We start from the raw sequence: 13,347 nt of genomic DNA, 5'->3' as shown, positions 1-13,347 counted from the left end.
AAATAGTAGCAGCGTTCCATGCCACCAATCCAGGACAAGCAGTAGGTTCTCCCATGTCTGTCTCAACAGCAGTCTTGCTCTCTTAAAGATATTAACATGCATGTCCCTGCTTTTTCATCCCTTTATGTCCAGTATAATTTCATATCGGGGTACAAAGCAAAATTAAGTCTGAATTCTTTCCAATATGACCTACGTTGCCTATACCGTACTTCACAATATTTCAGCACTCTGGGGATTAGGGAAGAGTTTCAGATGTTTGGGAGGTACAAGTAAGTCCTACACTGTAGGGATTGTACCAAGTTAACTTCTCAGTTATCTGAGACACACATCAACAAATTTAAGTGGACCAACCTGTCAATTTCTTGGCTGTTTAGGATTGAACTTTTTAAAAAATACAGTTCTTTCATGGCTGCTGTATGTGGTCCTGCACTTGTTGAGTAATATTCCATGTTTGTTGACCTAGATACTGTATGCAATAGCTTTATATGAAAAAGAAAAGTTCCATGTAGCAAGCTATCAGTTTTGAGTTAGGGCCATCTCCCTGCCCCATCATCATTGGTATCTCATCTTAAGTTCTATTAGTTGATGACCAGACTGGTCTGTTTGAAGGGTCGGCTAGAGTTCTCTTCTGGAGACACATGGGTGAGGATGTAACAAAGTAGGGCATAAGGATATACTCTGGATGCTTTGCTGTGTATTTCTTTGGGTTGTCCTGAAGTTTGCAAAATGGGCAGAGTTTATCCCATATTGGCACAAATGCTGTCTGAGCCAAATTCCGAAAGACACTCGGGATCATAGCTGAGTACCTACTTTCATATCCTCTTTTCTTGTCCAGTCCCAATCTGTGACTTATATATTTGTAAAAACAAGGAATTATGGTTGATGATCAGATGTGGGAAGTTCAGACCATCATATCTCCATTCTCACACTCGTTATCTCTACTTGTAGCTAAGGAAAGTGGTACTTAAGAAGCAGCACAAACACAAAAATTTGATGCACTTGGTCTTTGGGCATGAAAAATCCCTGCACCTTACTGGTAAATGAAATGAACAGCTCTAGCTAAGTTTTCAGTCAGATAACTGGGGAAGCATATTGGTGGTAGGGGTGGGGAGGTGAGAAGGGGAGCAGTAATTTAAGGTATCAGTTTGTACCTATCAAAGAGGTGATGCTATTATTCTGCACCATATATACAGATCTCCTGTATGGTATTCATCATTTAGTAATTACAGCTCTTTGTCTTGGAGGGTCTCTGTGACTGAGGGTACTTTTATATGTATGTGATGTTGTAAATATGTACAGGACTTCTGGCATCTTGGTAAAAGCAAGAATATGAGATAGCAGCCAACACTGAATGATGCTTAACCTTGTTTCATATATTTGTAGCTCACTGTGTTTCTGCAGTTTTCTTATTTGGTTATCCACATAGAACTGAAAGGTTTTGCAGAATAAAAATAAAGTGTTATATTGTGAACCAGCCACTACTGGTGCAGAAACTTCTTTCGCACATTAAAACTGCTTTCTACTGGAAAACCAAGACCCAGACTGATCATTGGAGATGATGGAAGGCTGACCTAGCTTCTATAGAGAAACTCTCAGCAGGGCAGAAGGGCAATATGGACATTTATAATAAAGTTTGGGACAGAATAGCAGAGTTAAGTGATTGGTCAATGTTATTTGAGTGTTATAGAAACATTGCTGCTAGTGAGGCTTGTGCGTACAAATCTATGGAGTGATTCCTGGAACATATGAATTGTACGGGAGATTCGGTTATAAGGGTTAAAAGATAAACATTTCCTATTTTCTCATTTAAAAAAGAAAAAAAAAAATCAAAATTAATGCTTTTCTGCTTTAGCTGACATTTTAATAATGGGGGCCACCTGAGCTTTTGCTTACCCTTTCTTATGCATGCTTTTGTGAAATCCCCCCTTCCCCCAATTCCCAAGACCTTCTCTTCTTACTCCATCAATCTTCTATGTGCAGGAGTGATCTTCTTTTACTCCAGTCTGGCTGCTGCTTTTTTTGTTGTTGTTGTTGTTGATTTTATTTTCAATTTGAAGCTGGGCCATTTTTAAACACAGCAGAAACAGAATAGGAGAAATAGGGATCACTCCTGCCCCTGAAGACCATAAATGGGGCAAAGAGTAGGGTGGATTACATGTGGCTTTTCTACTCCATGTTCAGCCAGGGCTGACAGCATCCATAGCCCCTGAGGATATCCGAGTCACTGTACAACCACAAAGCATAAATGTTTGGCTAGGGTCTACAGATGCAGGATTGAGAGGAAATATAACACTGAGGAAAAGTACGTGAGTAGTTCTGAGTGAAGGGTAATGCGCTGTAATTGAGCTAGAAGTCCAAAGGAGCAGGAGGAAAATGCCATGTGAAAATTTAAACAGAACAACCAAGCCTGAAGGGAAGGCTGTGCAGGGAATATACCAAAATAAACTCACTACTCACATTAAACTCACAAAATGCATTTTATTGCAGGACTGGAAAATTAACAATGCTTTTCAGCGCTGCAGGAAGTTGTTAAACTGCAGAAAACAACACAGAGCACTTAAAAGCAATACTTAAGTGATTTATTTAAAAGCAAAAATCTAAATACGTAGCATAGGTGAAGGAAGAATAAAGTCTTTTGTTTTACTCTGGCTGACAACCATCCTGGACAAGAAGTGAGCTGGCAGCTGAGGTATGTTCTTCAACAAGAACAGGAGGGCAGACTGGATGGACCAGTTAGTTGTCTTCTGTTATAATCTCCTGTTTAGGGCCAACTTTTGGGTATTCACCACTGGAGTAGTGAGGCAGTACCATACCAGTGCTCCCTCCTCCTGTGTTTCCATGGGATGTGTAGGGGAAGGGAGAGCAGGTGGAGACGGATAATGGCCTTCTTGGGCAGAAGGGGTGGGGGATACAGGAAAATTAAAATCTGTACTGGAGTTGCCTTCACCAAAGGCAAGAGGAGATGCCAATTTAGCTGTCACTTAGGGTGCTGGTTAGTCTAGAACCAGTTCTGGATTATATTTTTGGGTCAGGATGATCCCACAGAACTCCCTCAGCTTTTCTTCTTTGCCAACTCATGCAAATATTAACTTTACTCTCTCCCCCAAACCCTTTTAGGTACTGTAAAATCATCAGAAAAATTCCAGGGTATATCAAGAACATGCTACAAATTTATAACCACTAAGTAAATAGGTATTGTTATTATATTGCATTGTGGACATGTTGCTTAGCAACATATTAAGTCTTTGTGCTGTTGACAGAACAGTTCAATAAGGCGACCACAGATAATGTCATCTTTGTAACAAAATAAAGTCCTCTGGCCCCTAACCACCACCATTACAATTCATCTAACAATACAAAACACCCCTTGCCTTTGACTGTGGACCATCTTGGTCTTTTCCAGTGTCTTATCTAACTAAAGCAACAGTTGTTGAATCAGATCTGTTGATTTGCATATATTTAATATTGTCTGTCGTCATCTGATACAGTCATTTTGTCACAGAGATGTTGATTACACAATAACATATTTGCAACTTTGATCTTTAAACCTTGATTTGTTTGAAAGTATTGGAAATCAGTAAGCCTTTATGATTCCTTTTAATTAAAAAGGCAATTATACAAATGTAATCCACTCCTGCCAGGGATATGAGCAGAAAAAAAAAGAATATCTAACCTGCAACAGTACAGTCCATAAATCCTGAAATCTTTCTAACAATACAAATCCATTCCAACATAACACATAAATCTGATAATCTTCCCATTTCAAACTCCACCCCATCACAAATGTACCCTAAAATCTTTCCCGCCACAACCCCTGAATTCACTCTTATAAAACATTATAAAAAAATGTCCACTTGTTAAATAAGAAATTCAACTGCTCATGAGATTTTCAATCTCTCCTAATTTATTTTACAACTACAGACTTAATTAAAAACCAGCAAACAAGATTAAAATGCTGACAGTGGCAGGTGTGTGATCCGGAAAGAGGCCTGAAAATTCTAAAACTTTGATATGGTGGAGAGAGGGCCCTCTACAGATCACAAGCATCTCAGCTGCATTTTTCAGTGAGAATAAGAAGTCTTTGTAAGAACATAATCCTTCATCTTCTGATCCTTATGCTTTATTTCCAACACTGGGTCAGCTTGGGGCAAAGCCTTTGTGTCTGCCTCAATTTTCCAGTTACAAATATGTATAACATAGTTCACAAGTACATCATAACAAAGTAAAATATTTGTAGGTAGATGTCTGCCCATGCTTAGGGTGCCTATATCTCCTGGACTTGAGGTCCCAGCGTAGAGACAACGGTTATGTCCTCAAGAGCAGCATGGATGCCATGTAGTCACAAAGGAACAAGGCATACTTCTCACCTAGTCTAACAACCAACTCATCTATTTCATCATATTATCCATAATCAACATAGGGAAGAAAGTCTTAGATACACGTTAATTGCTTTTTTTGGTTTTGTGTTTTTCTCCATTTGCCTGCTGTTAGTGCACAAGAAGTTCCTTTGAAAGACAGATGGATCCATGTGTTATCGTACACCAAAACAATAAATTTTAAAGCAAAAGAAAAATGATATAAATAAAAATAAAACATTGAAAGTTAAGATTTGTTTCCCTCCTCCCCCTCACAAGTTCTCAATGCCCCAGTGCACACAATATCACTGTAGTCATGCAACGTAACTCCAGTGAAGGGACTACGTTGGGATGCCATAATAAAACACTGTGGGCATCACAGGTTCTTCACAAAGACTTCCACCTGCCGGAAAGAAAAGTTGTGGTTTTGTTAGAAATCTCTTAGGTGGCATAACAAATACAGGCTTGTTTTAGAATCTGGGAACTATGAATAAAAATCCACAGCACGACTCACTGAGATTACAGACAGGTTTGCAAGATTTGCTGCACAATGGGTTCTAATATATTGCGTGATTCATGCCTTTCCAGTAGTAGCTTTAAGATGAGTTACATTCAGGTACAGCAAGTATTTCCCAGCACAAACAGGGCTTACAATCTAGGGCTAGATGCATTAAAAATGGTGATGCCACCGACCAGCATGGCAGCCTGATATCAGAGCTCTCCCTACCTTTGTGGTTATTAGTGATAACTAGCAGCACCAGAGTTCCTTTGTTTAAATTTTTGGAGCTTCCTCTTCTCCCGGACAGGGCTCCCATATGGTGGACAAAAAAGTGAGAACAGATTTACTAACATTTGCTTATAAATCCCCGATTTCTCTAAACCGCGTGTGGGCAATATGGCAGATCATCCCAAATCCTCAGGGATGGCGGAGGCCTCTGCTGGGATGGATTTGGTGGATGGTAGAGATGGGAACTCTTTGGCTAGCTGAACGTACTTAAAGTGCTGGATGTCCGATATTCAACTCTTATCTACCCTGAAATCGGAGTTATGAACAGATATAGGAGGCCTCCATGACAAAATCGATAAAATGATTTGAATGATTTTGAAGAACATATCATCACTCATGATCAGGATAGTTTGGACTTGCAAACTCATTGGAAATGAAATGTGAAGATCTCTTACTTAAAATAGAAGATGGGGAAAGTCAATCCCGATGCAACAACTTGTGGGCCAGAGGAGTTCCTGACTCAAGACAAGATCGAGATGTGGCACCATTATGTTGAAAGTTTGTCAGTACTTTTTGCAAGTGGTGGAGCTCGATAGGGACCTTACCGTGATTGAATATGAATGGGTGCACAGAGCATTGGGCTCCAGGACACCGAAGAAACTGCATTATACAATTTGGTGCATTATACAGTTTGGTGCATGTTTGTTGCATGCTTTTTTGCGTTTTCTACTTAAGTGGGTTTTGCAGGCTGCTCGTAATGTGGGGCATATTGAGCTGGATTGAATTTGAATGGGTGCACAGAGCACTGGGCCCCAGGACACCGAAGAAACCGAGCGACATTTTTGCATGTTTTTTTACATTTTCCACCTAAGTGGGTTTTGCAGGCTGCTCGTAAAATGGGGCATATTGAGCTGGAGGGAGCCAAGATAAAACATTTTGCAAATGTGTCTGCTATTACCTTGAGGCGGTCTCAAGACTTCCGGGAAGTCACTTGATGTCTTTCCATCCCAAGACATCCGCTATCACTGGCACTATCCGTTTGGCTTCTCCTTTGTTCTGGATGATAAGACTCATCATGTTGCCACTGTACAAGATGTGTGCACCCTCTTGGTGGAGGCCAAGCTTTGGCAGGAAGATCTTAGACAATGCAAGAAACTCTTGTTGGCTTGCCAGTCTGGAGCCCAATGGCGGCACTGTGTGGATCAGAAAGTGTTTACAACAGCATACAGACTCCTTTGCTATGGCAACTACTTAGGACTCTGTTTGGCCTGATCCTGGACAATTTTTCCTATTTGCTTTGCTGGATAAGTCTTTATAGTGCAGAGTTGCAACCTTTACCCTGTATGCCTGATCTAGAGCAGTTGCTGCTTATTGCTACTTATTGTAAGGGGGATAGCGGTATGGAGCAGTGGTGTTTTCTTCTATGGTTGCTGTTGGTGGTAGAGGGTCTCTAATCAGGATGTCACTGAAGTATGGCCTGTTTTTTTCTCTTTTAGCGACTGCTTTAGGTCGGGGGAGTTGGGATGGGTTTGAATGGATGTATACGGGTTTGTTGTTGCTTTAGGAGTGTATGTGGAGATAAATGTTAAGCTGCAGTATCTTTGTCAGGAGTATTTTGAAACTGCCAACAGAGCTGGTAGATTATTGGCCCATAAATTGAAAAAGAAACAAGCTAGAAATATTATCCCCCAGGTACTTGGAATGCAGGGCGAGGAATGTACTACTCCTGAGCATATTCAACAGCATTTACTCATTATCCTCATGCCTTATATCAACCTGAACAGCGGCCTCCTATGTCTGAGATTCAGTACTTTTTTTAGATCAGTTTCCTCTTCTGCATTTCACTCTGGGGGAGGTGGAACAGCTATTCATGCCAATCTTGGAGGAGATTTCTTGGGGCAAAGATATGCAATTGGGCAAATCTCCTGGTCTGAATGGATTTACTGCTAAATTTTAGAAATTATTCAGCTCCTCTCCAACCAAGCCCTTATAGCGGTTTCTAAATGGTCTGGCCGAGTTGGGGGGGGGGGGGGAGAGAATTGCCTCACTCTTGGTGTTTAGCAGGCATTTCCTTTCTCCTGAAACTGGGCAAAGGCACAACTTTTTGTGCCTCTTATAGGCTTATATCCTTGTTGGTGTGGATTATACCAAAATTTTGGCTAAACACCTGCAGGCTTATATGCCCCATCTGATTAAAGATGACCATGCCATCTTTGTGCGGGTCACCAAACTTTTCACAATATTCACAGGGTATGCCATTTTATTTGGCAAGCTGGTAATAAGGAGGGCTCAGCTTTCATTTTGGGCATCAATGCCGAAAAGGCATTCGAGAGGGTGTATTGGTCTTATCTGTTTCAGGTCTTGGAGGGGGTGGGTTTTTCTGAGGGTTACTTTCAGTGGCTTCGATCTCTTTATGCTAGTCCCCTAGCTTGTATAAAAATTAATGGTTGCTATAAGGATAGCTTTGAATTGGGAAGAGAGACAAGACAAGGACGTGCGCTCTCTCCAATGTTATTTGCACTTGCAATGGAACCTTTGGTGCAATTAGTGAGGCAAACCCAAGAGATACAGGGTATCTCGTGTGGTGCATTGGAAACTAAGATACTCTTTTTTGCAGATGACATTCTCTTCACCTTAAAGGATCCCTCTACTTCTCTATCAGAGATTAACATCTTGTCCGCCTTTGGCCAGGTATCAGGTTTTAAAATCAATATGGCAAAGTTGGAAATTTTAGACCTTACGCTTACTGATAATGACAGACAGCTGATTTCTGCAACTTTCCTGTTTAACTGGGTGACCTGGTTCTTGCAGTATTTGGGAATCAATTTTACCACTAAGCTAAATCTATATATATAAAATCGGAGGTATGTATGTATGTATGTGTGTATGTGCCGCGATCACGCAAAAACGGCTTGACCGATTTGAACGAAACTTGGTATGCAGATCCCTCACTACCTGGGATGATATGTTCTGGGGGTCTCGCGGCCCACCTGCACACATGGGTGGAGCTACAAACAGAAAATCGGATTTCACCCATTCATGTCAATGGAAAAAATGTAAAAAGCTGCCATTCTCACAGTAATTCAAAAACGGCTTGACTGATTTGAACGAAACTTGGTATGCAGATCCCTCACTACCTGGGGTGATATGTTCTGGGGGTCTCGTGGCCCACCTGAACACGTGGGCGGAGCTACAAACAGAACTTCAGATTTCACCCATTCAAGTCAATGGGAAAAATGTAAAAAGCTGTGGGACCGATTTGAACTAAACTTGGTATGCTGATCCCTCACTACCTGGGGTGATATGTTCTGGGGGTCTCGCGGCCCACCTGCACACGTGGGCGGAGCTACAAACAGAAAATCAGATTTCACCCATTCATGTCAATGGAAAAAATGTAAAAAGCTGCCAACGCAAAAACGGCTTGCCCGATTTGAACGAAACTTGGTATGCAGATCCCTCACTACCTGGGGTGATATGTTCTGGGGGTCTCGCGGCCCACCTGCACATGTGGGCGGAGCTACAAACATAAAATCAGATTTCACCCATTCATGTCAATGGAAAGGATGTAAAAAGCTGCCATTCTCACAGTTATTCCAACTATAAAACACTTTCTATGACACTATAACCACTAGGGACATCGTTTCTATTCTACCATGGACACCATACATATAGAGTTTGTATGTTCTAACTGTGTTTGTAACTGTTTCCTTCATGCACCCCAGTTCATAATGTTATTACATTACATGAGTACTCACATATGCTGAACTAGGAACACAGGTTCCATTCTGAACCGGGAAAAAACTGCATGGAGTTTCTTTTCAACCTGAGTTTCCACATATTGAGTTGTTTAAATCAATACTGAAACTTTTGGATGCCACTTATTCCAACAGATCTTCCTTTTCAGTTTAAGAGATTGCAAATTCCAGTGAGTCTTGCATTCTCTATCACAATCAACAAATCACAGGGACAGACTATTACATACTGTGGAGTGGATTTAAGATCCCCCTGTTTTTCCCATGGACAACTCTATGTTGCTTGCTCAAGGGTGGGTTCACCCAAGAATTTATATGTTCTTGCTCCTGGAGGTGAAACTAAAAATGTTGTTTATAATCAAGTTTTGTGCTAGTTGTATTGTATTCATTTTGTCAAATATTTCACATTATAATTTGAATATTGTACTTTTTATAAAGCTGTCAAAAAATAATTTCATTCACCACTATAAAGTATCTTTATTTGAATCCATTTACAGTGTTATTGCTATAATTAAATACCCGTGCAACGCCGGGGCATCAGCTAGTTTGTTATATGCAGCTAACTATCCTACAATGTTGAATTATATCTAGGATGAGTTGGAGAGATGGCAACACCTTAATATATCATGGCTAGGAAGAGTTCATACAGTGAAGATGGTGGTGCTTCCCCAACTTTTATATATTTTTTTCCACACTCCCCATAGCTTTGACAGGGGAATTATTTCAACGCTTGGAAAGGCTGGTGTTTTCATATATCTGGAAGAATAAACCCCCTAGGGTAGCCTGTGCCATGCTCTTCCAGCCCAGGCATCTAGATGGTAGGGCAATCCCCCATTTTCGCTATTAATATCAGGCTGCTCTGCTTCGATATCTTATTAACTGGAAGTGGGACCGTCATAGATCATGGGTATGAATGGAGCAACATAAATTAGGTAGGGCTCCACTGTGGGTGATGCCCTGGCTGCCACTGACACTCTTGAAAGATATATTCCATAAAGGGAACCCCATTTTAAAGTATATCATGACTCTTTGGATACGGGTTCGTGTTTGCTTTTTAGGCGAGAAAATGTATTTTTCAGGGACAGCTATTCTCTATGCACCCAACTTTATTCCTAGGGAATTGAACCTAGTATTTTGAGGCTGGGTCAAGAAGGGCCTGCTGACTTTGGGTCAGCTTTTTAAGGCTGGGGAGTTACTTACATATGAGACTTTGGTGGATGAATATAGATTGTCTCCCCAGGATCTTTTTCCATATAGACAGCTAGAAAATTTTATCAAAAGAAGAGCCCAACCAGATTTGAGATCCATGGAGACGTCATCGTTGGAGGTGGCTCTGATTGGAGGAAGTGGTTGGGGAAGCATCACCAAACTGTATAATGCGCAATTAACCAAGTACCCTCAAAATATAAATAACAGTGGGAGGCACTCCTTTGTAAATGTTACTCAGTGAAGGAATTGGGTAAGATTCTTCAATCACTTCTTAAAGTTTCTTTTGCCAACAATATAGTAGAAAATGGTTACAAATTGTACTAGGCGGTATATAAAAAAATAAAATTATTATTATTATTATTATTATCATTGGAACTATGTTGGAAAATGGCTCTGACCTTTGCTGAAAAGCTTGTGGGGCAGTGGGTAACTTTGGACATATCTGGTGGTATTACCCCAAGGCTCAACAATATTGGGATTGGATCTTGCAATTTATCTTTGATGTGCTGGGACAAATCTATCAAATGCTGTCTACTGAATGTTGGTCCTTTTGCCTTGCCAGCATGCAGGAGGAAATGGGTCCATTTAGTTTTCACTGTGGTCACCTACTGTTGGCATCCCATGGGAAGAAGCTGGAGATGCCTGCTTTCTCTACTGTGCTGGCAAAAGTGAATTATATTCAACAAATGTCTAAGTTGACTCAGCTCTCCAGAGGACTCCTATATTACTTAGCAGCATGCTCAATCTGAGCCCACAGAGTTACTATAATAGCTCTTTAGATGCTGTTATTCCCATATTATTATGATTGCACACATTCATTCTTTGTTCTGTTTGAGAGGGGAGTATTCTTTAGAGGGGTGGGGGAGGGGGTGTTTGTTTGCGGTATATTTACCTTCATTGGATATGTGTCAAAGAGTGCTAGCGCATCAGATCTGGCTACTTATGTGCTTGTTTGTATTTGTATCAATAAAGTATATTAAAAAAAAAAGTTGTTAATACCGTGCGAGTTGCTGTGGGCTGATTTTTGGGCCAATTTCTAAAGCGATCGATGTTCAAACGGCTTCCCATGCAAATGAGTTTTGTGGAGGGAAGTCATTATCCTATCCGATCGTTTGCTTAAAAACTAGCTCTTAAACTTGCATAGAGTTGGTTTGGGGAAGCCTGAACAGCTGAGTGGCAAGAGAAACCCCAAAGCAGCCTCCTGTCACTCAGCCTTTTTTCTTTTTTTTTTATGGCACAGATGTTGTAAGTGTATTACACATGCACATCTGCCCCATATTAAAAAAACATACGAATCAAGCCGCCCCCCCAGTGAAGGGTCCCCCCCTCCGCACGACCCCTGGAAGAAAAATAAAGAGAGGCAGGATGGATGTCCACTCCCACCTGCTGCCGCTGCGACCCTCTCCCTCCTGCTGAACCGAACCTCCCACCCCCTTTCTGCACTTTAATAAAAAATTCGTCAGGATGCCCACTCCCTCCTGCCACTGGATGCCTCCCTGACCACCCCCCACATACCTCTACATGAAGACGGCAGCAGGAGAGATGCTCAGTCCCTCCTGTTTGCAGGCCCGCCACTCCAAAATGGCAGGCCTTCCTCTTCCCAGTGTATCCTGGGATGCATGGGGAGGGGCCAAAGGCCCTGACTGGCTCAGAAGTATAAGTTTCATGGCTCCACATCATTTTCTTCTTGGTTGGACTGAGAACATTTCAGCGGCCCCTTGTACTGTATCTGAATGTAACTCAGCTAGAGCTACTAATGAAAAAGGTGTGAGCATAAGCAAATAAATAAATAAATACTAGATTTCCAGTTTGCCACTTAGCAAATTTCCTGAGGAGGAACAAAGGAGTGCTCTACCTTAGAAACAGATTGACCCCTTGTAGAGTGATCTTTTGGAACTGAAAGACCAGAGAGAATATATGAAGAAATAGCTTGTTTAACTTGTAAAGCAATTTTCACTTTTAATACTATTTCTCCTTCATGGGATCTTCCAAAAAGAATAAAGGTCCAGATTCTCTAAATGGCGCCATTAGTGGCAGCTGCTTAGAAAAGTGGCACTGATCACGTGTCAATCATGTGACAGTGCCATTTAGAGAATCGTGGCCATGTCAAAAGTAGGCCAGGGTTTTTACAGGCCTATATTTCCAGCGCCTTTTTCAATGAGAATCATGTCCATAGAGATGCCTACTGGTGACTACATCCACTTTGATATAAACTACACCTACTTTAGATGTAGGCGCCAGTAGGTGCCTCTATGTATGGGAGTTGGATGCTGTTGTTTGTAGGCACTTGCAAGCACTTACAGTACATTTTTAAAAATTAGATTTTAATTGGTTTTAAATGATGCGGTCAATTACCAAGCTGTTTATCATAAATTAAAATGATTAAAGTTAGGCAGCGATAGGGTGCCTACTACTACCTAACTTGCATAGTACATAAGAACTGCCATCTCCGGATCAAACCTTTGGTCCATCAAGTCTGGCGATCCGCACATGCGGAGGCCCAGCCAGGTGTACATCTGGCGTAATTTTAGTCACCCATATCCCTCTATGCCTCTCATAAGGAGATATGCATCTAGTTTGCTTTTAAATCCTAGAACGGTGGATTCCGCAATAACCTCCTCTGGGAGAGCATTCCAGGTATCTACCACTTGTTGCGTGAAGCAGAACTTCCTGATATTTGTCCTGGACTTGTCCCCCCTTAGCTTCAGTCCATGTCCTCTTGTCCGTGTCACATTGGACATTGTAAATACTTTTTTTTCCTGCTCTATTTTGTCGATTCCTTTCAGTATTTTGAAAGTCTCGATCATATCCCCTCGCAGTCTCCTTTTCTCAAGGGAGAACAATCCCAGTCTAGTAACATAGTAAATGACAGCAGATAAAGACCTGAATGGTCTATCCAGACTGCCCTGTAATCACATGCACTACAATGTCATGATTAAATTAAAATTTATTTTTTCTTTGTTATTTCTGGGCCAAAGGCCTTATAAAAGCCTACCTGGTACTGTCCTTAGGTTCCAAACTACTGGAGTTGCCGTTGAAGCTCACTGCAGCCTATCCAAACCATCTCCTTTGCCCATCCATATTCTAATTAGAGATTCTTTATGTTCATCCCATGCTTTTTTGAATTCTATCACAGTTTTCCTCTCCACCACCTTCCTCAGGAGGGTATTCCAGGCATCCACCTCCCTCTCCATTAAAAAGAATTTCCTACCAACCAGTTTCTAATCCAGTTCACCACTTTGGTCTTAACTTCAGCTGGTCAAATTTGTTCAAGAGCCTCATAGAAGGAATCATGTCAATTTGC

At 41.3% G+C, this 13,347-nt stretch overlaps 1 protein-coding gene across 2 annotated transcripts in view; it reads right to left on the bottom strand.

The window, feature by feature from the left end:
• Positions 1-2,458: 2,458 nt before the first annotated feature.
• The window catches only part of DGUOK (deoxyguanosine kinase), a 91,498-nt gene continuing 80,609 nt past the window's right edge, over positions 2,459-13,347 (bottom strand). Inside the window, exon 7 of one of the 2 annotated variants that reach the window (XM_033949912.1) lies at positions 2,459-4,758. In XM_033949912.1, the coding sequence (XP_033805803.1) occupies positions 4,732-4,758 (27 nt within the window). In that variant the 3' untranslated portion in view covers positions 2,459-4,731. Of the gene's footprint in view, positions 4,761-13,347 lie in introns of both variants that reach the window. The other variant, XM_033949914.1, reaches the window with a different exon arrangement.

The sequence above is a fragment of the Geotrypetes seraphini genome, chromosome 6 (assembly GCF_902459505.1).
Source record: "Geotrypetes seraphini chromosome 6, aGeoSer1.1, whole genome shotgun sequence".
In the NCBI taxonomy this organism is placed as follows: Eukaryota; Metazoa; Chordata; class Amphibia; order Gymnophiona; family Dermophiidae; genus Geotrypetes; species Geotrypetes seraphini.
The sequence above is the reverse complement of the archived record's forward strand: the minus strand, read 5'-3'. Positions and strand labels throughout refer to the sequence as shown.